General features: G+C 41.2%; 2 protein-coding genes across 6 annotated transcripts in view; one reads left to right on the top strand and one right to left on the bottom strand.

Moving 5' to 3' along the window:
• Positions 1-18919, bottom strand: part of LOC111868820 (cytosolic carboxypeptidase 1) — a 108357-nt gene that overhangs the window by 24721 nt on the left and 64717 nt on the right. For all 5 annotated transcript variants that reach the window (XM_023859832.2, XM_023859830.2, XM_023859831.2 and 2 more), the window contains one exon: positions 18295-18473. In XM_023859832.2, coding sequence (XP_023715600.1) covers positions 18295-18473 — 179 coding nt within the window. The remainder of the gene's footprint in view (positions 1-18294; positions 18474-18919) is intronic.
• On the top strand, positions 415-14666 carry LOC111868821. Its single transcript, XM_023859835.2, has 5 exons — positions 415-585; positions 4673-4855; positions 7375-7603; positions 11375-11530; positions 13905-14666. Exons 1-5 carry the CDS (start codon positions 516-518, stop codon positions 14401-14403), a joined length of 1137 nt encoding a protein of 378 aa, XP_023715603.1. The 5' UTR covers positions 415-515; the 3' UTR covers positions 14404-14666.

The raw sequence follows: 18919 nt of genomic DNA on the forward strand, positions 1-18919 counted from the left end.
GGACACGTGGAGGGCTCTTGTGAACACGGTAATGAATGTGAATGCTGGGAAATTCTTGAGTAGCTGCAGAATTGGCGGCTCCTCCGGAAGGGCTCAGCTCCATGAGTAAGTAAGTAAGTAAGTAAGTAAGTAAGTAAGGCTAAAGTCATATGTCTCCGTACAGGTATACCTGTGGTCTACTGACTAGGAATGTCAGGTTCCTAGACGCCACAATATTTTTCTTTTGTTCGAAAAGAAAGGCGTGTGTATACATTACCATATAAACATGGCTACACCTGACCGGCGTCATTATTTTTCAGTGATGAGCGGAGGGGGTTGAGAGAGGGGAAGATGCTCCCCTCATCTCACGACGCTATCATCCCCCAGCCCCTCCTCTGCCCTTCAACACATCCGCTTATTATTAACCGAGGGCACAAAAGACGTGGGATACCGTGAGGCATACGCAGTCGCTAAGCGAGTAGTCTCTCTCGCGGAGATATCAACGACCGGGAAGAACAGGAACCACAACTGCTGCAATGACTACCGCTGGAAGCTGGATACCAGCCACAGCGCTCTTCCTATTTGCTACTGTAGTGTCAGTTTATGGTAAGTAGCAGACTCACTATGTATGGGAACCTTTCTGTCAAGGTGACGATAAAGAAGAAATATAAACATTTCGGCAAGTTAATCAGCGTAGCGTAGTCGGTACAGTGACTGGCTATGGGATGGAGTTCGAGTCCCGGTAGGGTCAAGAATTTTATCTTCTCCATGTCGTCCAGACCGGCTTTGGGGCCCACCGTCTCCTATCCAGTAGGCACCGGGGGCTCTTTGTCCGGGCTAAATCGGCCGAGGCGTGAAGCTGACTACACACCTCCGCCTGGTGCCGAGGTCAAGAAAATGTGGATCTATACATCCCCTACCCCATATGGCGTAGTGTTTAATTAGTTAGGCACAGGGACAACTTTACCTCATGTTTTTACTTTATTAGGTAGACTTACTTTCCGTAATAATTTACCAAGCTATTACATGCAATTTTCAAATAATCAGCATGCAACGAAATTTCACAAAGAGGTGGTTAAAAGTGCCTAGTTTTTTTTTTAAACAAATGACCATACTTAAAGTTGCATGGTTAATGAGCATATAACTGTCACAAACAATAAAGTTAAAATTGCCTGACTTTAACCAAGTTAACACACTAAAAATTTCATGTTAATCGACATAACAAGAACAATCACAAACTCCATAATTCACGATATACTTTTCTTTTATTAATTTGCCTTCCTTGGTTAGTTGGTTACATGATCACGTTACAGCATGTTTCGGCCACACATGAGCCATCATCAGGCAATTTTCCTTTTGTTTTCGGGGAGACCACCGCACTGTTCAATTGTCTATAGTCATTGTTTAGTTTTATCTCACGACTAGAACGCTGTCATTATACTCTTCTGTGGCCATCGTAGTTTTTGCGTGTCGTATTTCTACGCATATGTGTTACTAATGCGGTCTTTCTGTCTCTCCGAAAACAAAAGGAAAATTGCCCGATGATGGCCCATGTGCGGCCGAAACATGTTGTAAAGTGAGAAGAAACATATGGAAAACTAGAGACATTTTAGTAATTTGCTGATCACTTTTACTGTATAAGTCATACTTTTAGTGTCTTAATGACATTTTATGATTTAGCAACATTGTAAAGTATTACAGTTGCAATTTTAGTGAGAAAGATATTTTATATATCTTTTACATTTAAGAAATATATTGTTGCATTATTGACGGGTGCTTTAATAATAAGAATATAATGCTTGTTTATGAAGAGAGAAGAATTTGCCGTAGTTCTAAATATTCAGTTTATCTAAAGCATATGAACATTTTAATATGTTTTATTTATTCGTGTTTGTGTTAACGGCCACCGACGTACCTTAAAATACAATATACACTAACAGGAGGCAAAAATTAAAGATAATTTATAATTTCTTCTGCGGAAAGCGCACGTTACGTATGTACATTTACAATCCTATTTGTTAGTGTTTACTATCGTTCCCTGAGTTCAACGTCTTGGAACAAATGAAGTAAATACCCTTGGCATAAAAAGATGCCTTATATAGATCATTACTACACAGCTAGTGAACCCGGAATGGAAACATAGTCAATACAAATGCATTAATATGCAAGGTATGTCTGAGACGAACCGCCATCCGCCTGACTTGTATGTACTGCCCAAAAATAGACATTGCATCGCCCACTGTTGTTAAACGAGGTTTGTTGTAAAGCAACAATTTTTTATTGCTAGTGGGGTGGGACTAAGTAAGTACCTTGCACTGCGGCCACTTCTGGCCTATTGTAGCCCCATGTGATAGGTGAGGGTGATTGTGGAGCAATTGGTGAAATGAAGATTGGCAGGGGAAACCGAAGTACTCGGAGAAAACCTGCCTCAGTGCCACTTTGTCCACCACAAATCCCACTTGAGCAGACATGGGATCGAACCGGGGCCGCCGCGGTGGGAAGCCAGCGACTAACCGCTTCAGCTATGGTGCGGCCTTTAAAGTAACCATAGTTAAATACCGACTTTTTTGGTTCCTTATTTGATTATTGGACGTCTTCTAAACTTCAAATCTATACTTTTTTGTTATTCTGAAAGGTGGTCATTTACTTTAAGGGAAAAGTATAAATTACAGTGTTTGAAAACAAACTGTTCAGGAAAATACTGAAGTTTAATAAGGATGCAGTAAGTGAGAAAATTACAAGACAGAAGACCTTCGGGATTTAGGCATAAATACGTCCCTTAACATTGTTAGGATACTGAAACATATGAAGTTATAATGGACTGGGCACTAGGCTAAGCTGTGGGAGAGAAGTAATTCATACAGAAGAGTTCTATCCTCCAGGATAATGACGAGCATACCATAGGGCTCAACAATACAACTTCCGGTGTTGCATGACACCAGTAATCTGCACAGTGTCATAACTAACAAACCTAAAAGAAGCATTGTCATGACGACAGAGGCCCCAGGTACCATTCACAATTCAGTAGAGATAGAATCCTAGTTTTATAACAACATTTTTAATCCTATTATTTATACATCGGACCAATAATCAAGGTCATAATCATCGCTAGCAGGCACTGTAATCACCGTGGCCCTTGACATATCCATCGGTGCCGAAACTGGCCTCGGGGCAAATGGTTTGCCATCCCTGCCGTAGCCAGTCACTGCTGCAGCGAGACCGTGATATGCGGGTGTACGTCCTTCATAAGATTTGTTGAACCTGTCTGTGAATAACAACACAACTGCTTCTTATTACCTTCACCACGAAATGAAAATCAACCAAGATGTCTGCGGCCATTTACAGATTGTGTGAAACTCAATGAGCAAATAAAATTGCGACCATGGAAAGAAAATGACTCGCAAAAGCTTGTGGAAGTTCAGACAAGAACAGAAAGCTTTCTTCAGTTATTGTGTGTAACTCCAGTGCAACAGATCAGTAATACTCAGCCTTCTGTTTCTGGCATCCCATCGTTCATTTCGTACAAAAATAACTAATTAATTAAAATAAAATATCCCGTAGTCCCGGCACAGTATTTTTTTATTGCTAGTGGAGTGGGGCTAAGTCCCTTGTACTGCGGCCACTTCTGGCCTAATGTACCAGCCCCAGATGATAGGTGAGGGTGATTGTGGAGCAATTGGTTGACTGAAGATTGGCAGGGGAAACCGAAGTACTCGGAGAAAACCTGCCCCAGCGCTACTTTGTCCACAACAAATCCCACTTGACCAGACCCGGGATCGAACCCGGGCCGACGCGGTGGGAAGCCAGCGACTAACCGCTTGAGCTATGGCGCGGCCTAACCCGGCACAGTAACATGCCTTCTCTTTTTCCGAGAAAGGTATTTTTACAATTACGCACATTTTAGTAATATATTGACGATTAATACTAAGTATATGTTGCTGCTGCGTCACCAGAATGCGGAGCAAAATCATGACATAAAGACAGCTAACAGATCTTCTGAGAATGTGGCACAGTTCTAATGTTTGGGAACGACAGTAAGAAATAAAATTTGATTCAGGAGGAAATTAAGAGGAGACTGGGTCCGTGAAACGCTTGCTGCCATTCAGTCCAGAACTTTTTGCCTTTTCGCCTGTTGTCTAAAAACGCAAAAATTAGAACATACAAAACTACAATTTTGCCTGTTGTTTTGTATGTGCGTGAAACTTTGTCTCTGACAGTAATTGAGGAACATAGTCTGAGGCTGCTTGAAAACAGGATGCTGAGGAGAATATTTGGACTGCAGGGGGACAAAATTGTAGGAGGTTGGAAAAAAACTGCATAACGAGGAACTTCATGACTTGTATTCTTCTCCAAGTATAATTAGAACGACCAAGTCAAGTAGAATTAGATGAGAAGGGTATGTAGCACTCATGGGGAAAAGTGTGCTCCATATGGGATTTTGGTGGGAAAAGGAGGAAAGAGACCACTAGGAAGACCTAGACGTAGGTAGGAGGATAATATTATCTTAGAGAGATAAGATGCTGTGGTATGGACTGGACTGATCTGGCTCCGGATAGGGACCAGTGGAGGTAATGAAAATTCGGTTCCATAAAATTTGGGGGAATTCTTGAGTGGCCACGTAACTGGCGGCTTCTCAAGATGGACCCCATGGAATTGGTTTATAAGCATGTATTTACCTGAAGGTATGTCACAGGTCAGCGCATCACTACCATTCAACTGGATGGAGTTCAGTACTTCATAAGCCGCATGAACCCCTATTCGCCTGAGCTCAACTACTTCTTGGCCTACCAATACTGTCGTTCCATTGGACTTCAACTGTCTTCTTTCGAATCCAAAGAGAAAGCGGACTCCATGACACAGTACCTCCTTAATGCAGGTAAGTACACTACGTGTGTTGTGCATATGGTTTTATGTCAAAATTCTACATCAGAGTGTAAACATCCGAAATTGGCCGTTCACGTCATGTCATGTTTAATGTACTACGTGTACAGGCCGTGCTATAGCTCAGGCGGTTAATTGCCGCCGGCTTCCCACCGCGGCGGCCCGGGTTACAGCCCAGGTCACGTGGGATTTGTGGTGGACAAAGTGGCACTGGGGTAGGTTTTCTCCGAGTACTTTGGTTTCTCCTGCCAATTCTCATTCCACCAACTGCTCCAAACAACTCATCATCATCTATCATTCGGGGCTGGTACAACAGGCCAATTAGTGGCCGACATATCAAGCGGACTCAGTCTCACCCCACCCCAAGAAACTAAAAAACTAAATTAAATACTATGTGTACATAAAATTTTAATTTCGTGTTTGGCCACGAAAGAATGCGTACGGACGAGGGTGAGGTAACGACCTACTCGGACATAATCTTAACCTTGGTCAGGTTCCGTCTTCGCCATTAGTTTTAGGTTTGGTCTTTCAGACTTTCACTTGTTTGCAGCGCTGGAGCAGATATCTGAGTATCAAACTCACTACGATGTGGAAACAGCAGTAAAACCACGGTTGAAAGGGTAGGACCCTGGTGCCTTCAGACACCCATCCTGCGACATGAGAAGCGCTACAGCCATCACGGGACGTACAGTAGTTTACGAGTCGTGCAATGACCCAAGTCAAACATTCAGCAAATACCTTCGTGATCAATACTGTAAGCGATGTCTTGCAACCTTACTCTCCGATCAAAAGAAACAAAACGAACTCCGTGGACTGTAAACCGAAAGCGAACTATACCGACCGAGCGACCGCCGCTTGTCGGCGAAGTTAGTGACAACTTTTGCGCATAGATGGTGTCACGTGATCAGTGCAACGGATCCCCACGGCCGTTAATCTCTGTTTTCTAGACCGGAGCCGCTATGTCCTTGAAATAGCTCTTCAATTGTCCTCAAGCGGCTGAGTGGACCCCGTTCCAGATGCACTACTTCTCAGAAAATATGAGAGTTCCGGAAATCAAATCCTGAACCTCTGGATCTGTAGCCAGGAACTCTGACCACTAGACCACAGAAGCTGTCAGATCATCCGTCATAATAACGGACGCGCAATCTTGATTTCGCCTGTAGAACTCTTTTGGCAGCCCATAACTCCGTCAAGACTATACTAAACACACACGTATTAATACGTTCCTTACAAATATGTCTACTGCCAAAAATATACATTTCATTGCCGATAGATACCCTGAGACAGTTTGGGGCACGCGGTAGCGTAGTCGGTTGAGGAACTATGCTACAAACCGGAAGGTCTCGGGTTCGAGTCCCGATGAGGACACTGGATTTTTCAATTTACCTAATAGCTCCGGCCTCAATATGGCCCTGGGGTCGATTCAGCCTCCAACAGAAATGAGTATCAGGAATCTTCCTGTGGATAATGGGCGGCCAGTGCGTAAGGCTGACAACCTCACCACCATCTGTGAGCCGATTGTCTAGATAATGTGGAAGTCTCAATCTCTCACAGCCCTATGGGCCTCCACGGCCTGTTAGAGGGAGTTTTACCCTTGTTTTAGCCTGAGACAGTTAAAACCGATTTACACCTTCCAACCTTACTTCACGAAGCTCATTTCAGTATACCCTCTTATCGATGCTCAGGTCTCGCAAGTGGTCCCTTCAGATTTTGCTAATAAACTATACAAATTTCATATCTCTCACCTGTTTGCTATTATGTCCTCCTCATCCTATTCTCTTTGATTTGATTGGGTTAATACTTGGTTAAGAGTCTGACTTACAGAGTTTCTCATTACATAAGCAGTTCGGTTTTCATGTCACTACATATCTCTCTTTTTTTTTCCCCTTGGCACTACAGCCCCAGTGGGCCTAGGCCTACCTCCATGAACTTCTCCGTTTCACTTCGGTTTTTCTAGATCTTATACATTCGGTAGGACTCCTTGGGCGGGTGATCAGCTCGTCGCAAGGCCTCTACCTGTACACAAACACAGAAAAACGCACACACACACAAACTAAACATCCATGCCCTGAGTGGGATTCGAACCCACGATCCCGGTTTCCAAGCGAGCGAAGACAGTACATGCCTTAGACCGCTCGGCTACCGTGACCGGCCTACATTTGTCTTAGGCACAAATATTCTCCTCTCTTCTTGAATCTCCTTAGTCTGTGTTCTGTTCTTAAAGCGAGAGACCAGGTATCACAGCCATATAGAACAACGAATAAAACGAAAACTTTTGTAATTCTTTTCCTTTACGGTTTTAAAAGGTAAAAGAGAATATCAAGTAATGCTAACATCCACACTTTCTGGAACTACATGTATTGTTCTGTGACAAGCAGACAGCGATGAATCATCTACAGTGGGGACATAATCTATTCTGCACGCCCCATTAGTTCAGACATCTTTAAATGTACAAGCTTCTCATACTTGCACTTGTTCCAAGAAGTGTAGTTACAGGTGTGTCTTGTGTTCAAGGTTACAACGGTCACGACTATTGGACGTCAGGGAACCGACTAGGCACAGACATGCTCATCTGGATGAGCTCCGGTCTTACTTTCAACGCTACATTCGATTACATGAGGAAAGTGCCTAGCAACGACCTAGACACCAGCACCAGTGGCTCTACAGGTGAAGACTCTACAGAGACTGGCCCCAGCTCGTCTATAAAACCTGTCTCTGCTAGACGGGCTCGCCATAGACAAGGGTAAGACCGCAGTAACACATGCCCATCTGCCACCTCGACTACAAACACAGATGCAAAGCTTAGCTCATTCCGGTATACACAGAGTGGCGCAAAAAATATAAAGTAAATGGTTCTGGCGATTTGAACGAGATTCATCTAAGCTGTGTAGAACATATGTAAATACTCACTCACTTTTGGAGCTGAGACCCTGAGAAGCTGCCAATTGTGCAGCTACTCATGAACTTCCGAGCATTTCATGGAACCCGAAGGTTCATCACCGTGTTCAAGAGCCCTCCAATGGTCCTTATCCTGAGCGAGATCAATCCCATCCTATCTCTCAAAGATTCATTTTAATATTGTCCACCCACCTACGTTTTGGTCTTCCCAGTGGTCTCTTTCCTTCTGGCTTGCCCATCAATATCCTACATGCATTCCTCGTCTCCCCATTCGCGCTACATGACTTTCCCATCTCATCTTCCTTGACTTGGTCATTCTAATTATACTTGGCGAAGATTACTATTTAAGAAGCTCCTCATTATGCAGTTTTCTCCAACCTCCCGTCACTTAATCTCTCTTCCGTAAAAATATTATCTTCAACACCCTGTTCTCAAACACTTTCGTGGAACCCGACGGTTTATTACCGTGTTCACAAGAGCCCTCCACTTGTCCTTATCCTGAGCTAGATGAATCCAGTTCATACCGCCCTATCCCATCTTTCTAAAATTTATTTTAATATTATCCTCCCACCTACATATAGGCCTTCCTAGTGGTCTCTATCCTTCCGGCCTTCACACCAGAATCATATATACATTGATTTTCTTCCCGTGCGTGCTACATGTCCTGTCCATATCATTGCCTTAATCATTCTAATTATACCTGGCGAAGAGTACAAGTTACGAAGTTCTTCATTATGAAGTTTTCTCCAACCTCCTACCACTTCATCCCTCTTCGGTCAAAATATTCTCCCCAGCATATTGTTCTTGAACACCTTCACACTATGTTCCTTATTAAGGCCATAGACCAAGTTCCACACCCATACACAACCACAGGCAAAATTATAGCTTCGTATATTCAAATGTGTACGTTTTTAGACAACAGACGAAAATACAAAAGTTTCTGGACCGAATGCTTGCAAGCATTGCCAGAACTCAATCTCCTCTTAATTTCCTACTGAATCAAATTGTATTTGTTACAGTGGTTTCCAAATATTTCACCTGTGCCACATTTTCAAAGGATCTGTTAGCTAACTTGATGTCATGACTTCTTCCATCATTTTGCGACGAGGCAGAAACATACGAGTATATGAGTGCCCTGCGTTTACATCTAGACCAACCTCTCTTTTTTTATTGCTAGTGGGGTGGGACTACGTGCCTTATACTGCTGCCACTTCTGGGCTATTGTACCAGCCCCAGATGATAGGTGAGGGTGATTGTGGAGCAACTGGTGGAATGGAGATTGGCAGGGGAAACCGAAGTACTCGGAGAAAACCTGCCCAGCGCCACTTTGTCCACCATAAATCCCACTTGACCAGACCTGGGATCGAACCCGGGCCGCCGCGGTGGGAAGCCAGCGACTAACCGCTTGAGCTATGGCACGGCCGACCAACCTCCCTACTAGCGTCAATTAGAGTTTCTGTTTTTTTCTCCCTGGTATCTATGTTATCGACCAGTAGATTCACATCATCAGCACAGGCCAGCAGCATATGTGCTCCACTTCATTTCAGTCCCACCTTGTTTCCTTGGACCTACCTACTAGCATATTATAAAGCAAATTTGAAGAGCAATGGCGATAAAGCAACTCCTTGTTTTAGACAATTTTGTATAGTAGCCATATCAGACCAACGTTTACCTGTACGGACTTTACTATATGTTTCATTTAACAAGATTCTAATCGCCATACCTAGTTTCATGGATACTCCAAACTCTATGAGAATGCTGTACAATACTTCCTTCCTAACTCACTCATAGGCTTCTTGTATTAATTTCGCTTTAATTTGAATGGACATTGGACTGGAAAGTTATTTTCACGTGTCAGACTCAGAGGACTGGATCTGAAAAAATCAGTGTTCCAGGAAATGGTGATCTGCCACTTAATTTCAGCTAATCCGGAAATTCCAATTATATGTCATGTACAGTCTACTACAGAAAAAATGACATATTTTATAACTGGCGATTTTCTTCGATTTTATGTTGTTTTCAGCAAGTGAAAATTATAACTTTTTAAAAAGAAGTCCCAGTAGATCAGCCAAAGTCAATTACTAAATACATAATACATCGCCAAACACAACTTTTGCAGTATTTTACGTAATTCAACTTGCTTCGTGTACTCCTAGACATCTTCAGGGGAGAGGGGGTTGCTTCTTCAGCACAATGATTTTCACACAAACTTGACCATTAATTTTTCCTAGCTAAAGACATATTTATGGATTAACAATGCAACAATAGAACACTGAATTAATTTGTGGAATTAATAATTTTAATAATCTATTAAGATATCGTCATGATTTCGTTGACATACCATACATTCATTCATCACCGCCCTTGATTGTTGCGATAGTCTTCGGTCTCGATCCTTTAAACGTCAGTGGTCACTACATGTACCACTTGCTTCAATATACTGTGGCATATTTGCTCCATCCAAGTACGGTTGAGCCACAGAAACACCCGCTGCTAAGTAATACACACACGCAACAGTGGAAAAACGGGGTTATGCAACGCATTTCTAGGCAACGGCTTGGGTGGTGACGTCACACAACAGTCGATAGCGGCCACTTAACGTGCGTTTTGTAGGTTCGAAATGTTTATATGGAACAACAAAGGTTGTTTAGTTGGCCATAATATACTTGCTGCTTAAGCTGTTTAGCAAGAACAGCTGTTAGAGGACCCAGTCCAGTGGAAATGCATTCTTTACTATTTTGTACACCTCACTGACTTTAATATTCATTTACTGCAAATAAAATCTCTTGTTGTAGAAGTCACTGCATTAGAGATATTGGAACGCAAAAGGCTAAAACTTAGTGCTCATTCACTTTATAATCTATTTAATACACTGAAAATATTTCAATTAAAATTAGTAGCTCTTAATTAGGTCTATATATGTGTTGTATGATGAGCCATTACTGGGAAATCTGATAAAGTTGGCTTTCAGAAGCACATACAATATGGATTATAATATAACTAATATGAACCAAAACAGTACACAGCCAGCACCTTTAATACAGACCTCCAATATGAAACTTACTGAAATCAGTTATGTAATTTTGCAGGAGGAACATGTGGGCATAGAAATATGATCTTTCCATTAGGAGTTAATTTTGCGTACTTTATGCAGACTACACAAACAACTATTGAACTTAGGCACCAAATAAAGCGGCCTCCGTAGTCTAGGGGTAATGTTCCCACCTCATGACTCAAGGTATGCGGTTCAAAGCTGGTGGAGTTCATGCAATTTTTAAGGGCGGAAAAATTCATGTCTCTAGGAGACCTCTGAGCAAAATTAGGTAAAAAGTTTCCCGCCCAAGTAGTTTCGAATGCTTCCGGTAGATGGGGGGAAGTATCAGGTACCATTTTCCAGTAGAGGGGCTGAACTCACTGGCTGAGCAGGGCTGATAGCAAGCACCAGTACCAGTAGGGTATGGCGACAGTAGAAATTAAAGGGGGACGTACAATAGACTACTAGTCGTGGTGCATGGGGAAACCCACCCCCTCTAATACTAATACTAATACTAGGCACCAAATAAGTTATTTCAATTACAAAGTAATAATTCAAAGTGAATCTTTTTTGTTCATTTAGTCGAGATGACGGCCTGAAGAATGGATGTGTGGCACTCAAGGCACCAGACTTGGAGTGGGATACAGATGACTGTGAAGAAAATAAGGACTTCATCTGTGAGCAAACGAGATGCTATTATTACAACTACGGCTCTATTCCAGTATCCACATCTCAGGGGTAAGCAGGTGAGAACAACGACGTCGTTGTTTACATTCCCTATAGAATGGACAATACTTTGTAAGATGTTGCACCGACTACATCATGAGTTAGTTAGTTATTAGAGAGGGTGGGTTTTCCCATGCACTTAGACCTGTAGTGGTCCATTGTGCTTCCCTCTATGATTTCTACCAGCCTCTATATCCTGCCGGTATTGGTGCTTACCATCATTCCCGCCCAGCCAGCGAGACCGGCTTTACGGGCTGAGAAGTATCTATAATGCTTCCCCCATCTACCGGAGGTATTAGTGACTGCTGTTGGGCGGCAAACATCCGCAATTTTGCTCAGTGACCTCCTTTGGAGGTATGAGGTTCTTTTACGTGCCGTAAAGCTACGACATGGGACCCACGGCTTAAAGTCCCTCCCGGAGGACTTGTTCCCTGAATTTTTCCGCCCTTAAAAATTCGACGACCTCCGCCGGGTATTTGAACCCGCGTACTATGAGTCATGAGGTGGGAACGTTACCTCTAGACTACAGAGGCCGCTAACTACATCATGAGATTCCAATAACAGTTTATTATATTGTGACGTGGATGGCGCAGAGGGAAGTGGGGGTCCCGTGGGATCTGCAGTCTCGCGAGTGACGTCACATATCCCCACTCTTTCCATCGGTGCGCAGCGCTCTGTAAACACCCCCTCCCCGCGGTGGCGTAACAGGAGCAACTGTGTCAGGCAACCTTTGCCACAGTGACGTAACAAGGGATACCGCGGTTATTACACAGCAGTAAACAACTCTCGACAGTGTTGCTATGCAACCTGTAAACACGGCATCACGCAATAGCGGTACCTATCATGTAACTGTTTTCTGTGTTGTCCGTGCCGAGGCTAAATATGGAGCTGTGGACACTACTCAGTAGTGAGGATTGAGCCAGTTATGGGTGAGTGAGGATTGAGCCAGTTGAGTGAATTACTCATGAGTAATGGTTAACCAGTCATTTTCAATCTAGCAGTCGCCGAGTCGAGTTGTATCAAGTGAATGGCAGTGTCTACAGCAGAAGAAGTATTTGTGATACTGCCAATGACAGTAATTGTGAGATTGTAAATTGAGTAATTGTGAGAGCAAGTGTTCAATAAATTCGCTATATCCAATACAGCATAAAGTTATCTGTCGTGTTATACACCCAACACGTGACAATATATACACAAAATATAGAATACTCCAATTTGTCCGTGGGAACGCAACAAAATCACAAAAACCAACGACTGACTCGATGATATAAATCATCAATCAAAGAATTTTATTCTTATTTTATACTATAACTTTTGTTTTATTACCGCCATCTTTGAGCCGATTGTCTAGATAATGTGGGACCCTCAATGTCTCACAACTCTATGGGCCTTCATGGCCTGGTACAGGGATAGCTTTACTTTTTACTTTTACTTTATAATCTAATTTATTGCATTTTTACGTGAAGTATTTTAATATAATTAATATTATTGTATCCAATTTTATTAGTACTGCAGTTCAGTGGTTGTATATATGTTGGCCATGTATTTGCCTGATCATGGCTTTGAATAGCCGAAACATGTAGCAGAGACAAAACTAGGGACTGACTTTGATATAGTTGTGTTGTGACGGTTTTAATAAAAAAGTTGTATATGGTTCAACACCATTAATACCACAGCTCTCTATTAGTAAGCCGGTTCCACGTAACTCCCATCCTAGAATCTATCTCCCAGGATTCATTTTAATGTTACCATATCATATCCTTCTCAGTCTTTCAAGTGGATGTTATCCAAAACTTTTCTGACAAAATTTTGTATGCATTCTCTGCTTCTTTCATTCTATCCCACTGTAATCTTTCAGATGTAATGATTGTAATAACTCTAGCTAATGTGCATAAATCCTAAACTGTTCAATTACTTCATCCATCTGAAATCCAAATATTTTTCTGAGCAATGAGCTTTCAAACACTTGAAATTTATGTTCATCCCTCAAAGTAAGGGACCATGTTTCACTTGTACATGTAAAACAACTCAGAAAATTTCTGTCTGTATAACCTGATCTCTTTATCATATGGAAAGTAGATAAAATTATAACATTTTTTAACTGAATAGTAACAAGAATTTCCAAAATGTATTGTTCTCACTTAACCACAAATTTCCTTTATATTTGTTTGTGCTGTTCACAGACACTCATATGATTTGTCACATACTGTTGTTATATTATTATTTTCTTGCTGAATTTGATTTCAAGACATGTTCATACAAAAATTGGGCTTAGCATTGTGAAGATTAATTCACAATCTTTTAAATTACCCATTACAGTCCCATTGTTTAAATATGCGAAGGGTATGAAGATAAAAAATATACTAAAAATAAAATTATTTTACAGAAACAGCAGGGCCTACAAACCAACAAAAACGACAACAACGGCAAAAACAACAGCAACAACAACAGCAGGAGAAACAGATTCCACAATCATAACTCCTGTACCAATTTTAGACAACAGTAATACCCCTTTGGGGCCACTCTTGAATTTCACAATCAACCGTCGTATAACATTAAGACCCGTTGCACGTGATGTCCAGTCTCTACACCAGACTTCAACACCAACTTCTGCTGCTGACCTGCCACTTGGAGAGAGCCCAGCAGCCAGAGCCGCACCTGACAGAGACACTGACAACGTGGTATATGTAACAGCAATTGGCGCAAGCAGTGATCAGCAAGCTATTGCCTTTGTCAATATGAATGCTGGTTTCAAGAGTGATCAAGTCTCAAATGAGGAAATCATAACAAAGAAAGCAAATGACAATTCTAATGCTGGAAGTCTGTATGAAGATGATGATCTGTCAACAGTGACTGACATAACCACATCAAAAATAAAGCACTAGACAGATAAATATGGTGAGGTTGAAGCTTCTGTTAGTTTTAGTTATATTTTTGCACCAATTACCTACATCTTACTGAGAAGCCATGTGCTTAGGCTGAACAATAATTGGTAGACTATTTCTTAAAAATTAAATAGTATTTACTGCAATGGACCATAAGTACAACCAACAAAAGAAGTGATGCCAATTCCATATACCGTATTTATGCATGTATAGGCTGCGTACGTGTATAGGCCACAGCACAATTTTCAGACAGAAATTATAGAAAAAATAATTTTCTTGGAATATTATTTCAGGAGTAGAAATTATTCCGAAATTTGGCAATGTTTAATTTTTTTAAATGAAGTGTGATTTCGAATATTTCGAATATAAGCCGCTCCCCAGTTTTCCTCTTGAATTTTTGGCAAAAAATGTGCGGCCTATACATGCGTAAATATGGTAAAATAACAAGTGAGTATAAGCTTCAAGGCACACAGACCTCAGAGTCTAAGATCAAGGAGGAAATGTTGAAATTCAAATACTTTACTTGGCATGGCAGTGTCATCTCTTAACATGCATGAGTACTATATAAAGTACAAGAGTTGATAATAAAATATTTTGAACAATGCTGTCTCTTTTCTTATACATGTACATTCATATTGATTACATCCAATAGAAAACTGCTTTTACATAGCAGCTAGACTGAACTATGACAAGCCTGACAGAACCTTCCAAACTAATGCAGTTAGTTTACTGGCAGTGAAAGAGTTAAATCATTCTAAAGTAAACTTACAATATTAGAACACTGAAAATTATCAAATTTTTTTAAATGTCTCCTTTTCTTGCTGGTGGTTGGGAGGCTAGTGTGATGTGACTGAAAAATTTCACAATTTCACTCAAGTATACCAATATTACAATGTGTGACGTTTCAGACATTTACAAAAGCAATCAAAAAGTGAAGTCATTATTCATATAAGATAAAGTCATAGAAGAAATTATTATACAGAAACTTTTATGGTGCATTTATTAAGAATTCATCTCCAGGGTTAATATAAGATGTTTAATCTCAATTTCTTTCAAATGCTGATGAGTTGGTAGTGTTTGTTGTAATCCAAACTGGTGACTTACATGTGTCACAATGTCAGCAGTTACAACATTCATAACTGATTCATTGCCAAAACATTCCGTGAATATTCTCTGCTGACATATTTCATTTTGCTTGTAGTCTTTGTATTACTGTATCTAGGAATACACCTAGTTTCTTCCATAAGATATACCCTAATAAAGGTATGTGGGAACATCCCACATTATCACGCATTTCTGCAACGCTCGCTCTTCACATCACTTTTCACCATCACGCGCGCTAACCAATCAGATTGCTTCAAACGATCGCATTTATACTACGCTCGGCGATAGCCCGCGTCTACACCATTACGCGCGCTAGCCAATCAATTCTTGCTCCTCACTTTCGAGTTTGGCTCCGCCCCACCGACCAGTGTATAAAAGAGCAGAGTTATTCAGTTCAAGTCAGTACATCACCAGTCTACAAGCTAGCCACATCAAGCAACTTCAGCCAGCAGGCTTCGTCGCCAGCGCTCGGTCTTCGGAGACATCGGCAGGCTGCGCCAGGCACGACTGCCTCGGCCCTCCAGCGCTCTCACACCCGACTCACTGGGGCACCGCGCCTGGACTCGCCGGTGGTCGTGTTACGGTCCGACCCACTGGGCCTCTGGCGTAGCCACTGCCTCATGGCTACTACGACCGCGCTCGACGACTAGCCTTCACCAGCAACCGCCGCACTGCGATCGAGCAACCTCCATCACTTGCCGCACGGCAACCAAGCAACCAGCTGCCACGGTCGCACTGCGGCCACTCCACTCACCGCAACTAGCCTTTCTCCTTACCGGCGCGCGCCGCGCTACCTCACCGGTCAAGCAGCAACAGCAACCACGGTCCTTTTCAGGGCCAACAAATTGTTCCGAAGAAGTGGGTTGTCATCGGAGTAATGACAAGACTACACACGTTGACACGAGTGCCCCACAGGTACTTCAAAAACTTAAAAAGTTGCAGGGAGTACTTATGGGCTGATTTTCCTTTAAATACTCCAGCTGTATAGAGAGGCTTACAGAAATTATAAATTATTAATCTATTTCTGTGAAAGCTTCAACTAGTAACTTATACATACATATACCCACTACCTAAAAGCTGCCAGATATAATTTAAAGGTTTTCCTTTTAAAATATTTGTAATTTCAGTACAAAAAATAAAGTCAGGATTACTGGAATTTTGGACTTCGTCCATCATTCAATATTTTAAATAACACTAAAAGACACGACATTTCAAAAACTGGATCTTATTCCATTCTTAGGTGAGAATGTGGGAGACATCTGTTCTGTTGGGTCTCTCAAAGAGATAACCTCAATCACCAGTCCAGTTCTTTGGTGTTCTTTAGAATACTAGGTGATGGACAAAGCCAAAAATCAGTAATCCTGAGTGATTTACACTTATCAGAACCCTTCAGAAACTTAAAAAATAGTTTCACACAGAATCTGTATGTATGTTTATGATCTATCAAGATGCCAATAGCTGGTCACAAATTACTGTCATCATATTGAAACTTGGTAAATGCATACATGGTCATAATGTTGTGACTTCACATTCTAAACAAAGTTACCTTAAATGCGTTTCAAAGATCTACTGACAGAATTTTAGGTCCTTAGATCAGTTAAAACGGTGTCATTTCCACCTCAGAAATTCATATGCTTGACAATAACAAAATTTTTGCTGACAGGGAAATGAAAACTACAAAGGTCATATGGCTTTGAATGAGGTGCTGTTCATCCAAAGGTGCTTAAATATGTTATCTGGTTAAATTTTATGGAGAGATGGATACAGACAGACACAGACACACATGGATGTGCATGCCTACATAGTAATCTATGCATCCACATCAATGACATCAAGCCTATGTTGCCTTACAACATAGGGAAAGTAGATTGTACATACCAAAGATGAAGAAAACCAACACTACAGAACACTAAATGTCCACCATACTAAAACATATTGCCTCATCTCATGGTTCTGCATGTTTCTGTACCCATGCGCACTGGGGAAGATTAACACATGCATTTCTCTTTCTTCCTGAGTTTATGGTAAAAAGCTGTGCCGAGGGCAACAGTCCTGCCCGAGTGTAGCTGCATATTTCTTGGATAACATACACAAGCATAATACTCAGATTAATTTATGAGATACACCATGTTAACTGTTCAAAAGGCCAACCACGGTTTTCAACATACAGCCCTGTTTGGTTCAAATAAAAATTTCTTGATTTCAGGTTGTTCTCATAACTAAGCAGTGGCATTCATAACTCAATGCAAGAGGTCAGCTCTCATATGTGTTATGGTTTTATAGATCATCTCTTTCATTAGACCCCATAAAAAGAAATAAGGTGTACAATCAAGTGGAGTTTGGTCTGATGATCTTGGTGGCCAAGATATTGGACGAACATTGCCAATTCACCAGTTCCCATAACGCTGACTCAAGTAAGCCATAACTTGATAACAAAAATCAGGAAGTAGTGGCTACAATTTAACTGAAATTCACCAGAACTGCTATATACCAAATTTCAAAGAACTAGGCATTTAAGGTTTGCATATCTTAAAACATACGAAACTCCTCAATGGTTGCAAATATGACTGAGGTTGTATTGATGTCTTTTACTCAACATTACCTCTTTAAAAACATCCTGATTTATGGCAGGCCAATTGTGAAACACCTTGTATATGTATCACCTCAGATTAATGTCTAATTACTATCTTTAAATTAATGGGAAAGGAATTTTCATTTAATGAACAACTTTCAAATAAAGAATCTCATTTATAAAATGAGAAGTTAGTAGTAATTCACAGCACTTACCAGCCATTTATAACTCCCTCCATGTTGAGCATTGGGACTATCTTGAACACAAACTTACTGCGCAGACTAACAGCTGCTGAAGAACTGCTTAGCAGTTTCTCAAGTGTTCCATGCATCACCCACGAGGAGTTGCTCTCACCTGGGTGCACTCGAGCAGTGAGGAAAATAATTTCCCTCATCTGGAAGAAAAAAGACTAATACTGAAAACTTTCTAGTTATTCCAGAACAAAACATATAAACATGATCATATATGAAGCCACAGAAAGATATCTGTACATAAGTAGAGTAAGTAAGTAAAGGTATCCCTATAACAGGCCATGCCTGAATATTTATTGTTTTTCATCAATATACTCATATATTTGTTCCATACTGGACACAGAAAACATCTGAATATTTATTGTTTTCCACTGACATACTCATAAATTTATTCACCCTAAAATTTATCTGACAGGGATCATTCTCATCCCAAGTGAGAAAGTATTTAGCTCAACCACTGACAAAATAAGTGCCAAACACTTTCATGGATTTAGAATTACTGGGTCTTTGGACTTTGCTCACTGTCTGGCATTATAAAAACTAAAAAATAAAACGTTTTGGAAACTGTATCTGTTTCCATCCTCAGGTG

This window comes from Cryptotermes secundus, unplaced genomic scaffold, assembly GCF_002891405.2.
Source record: "Cryptotermes secundus unplaced genomic scaffold, Csec_1.0 scaffold257, whole genome shotgun sequence".
NCBI classification, from domain to species: Eukaryota; Metazoa; Arthropoda; class Insecta; order Blattodea; family Kalotermitidae; genus Cryptotermes; species Cryptotermes secundus.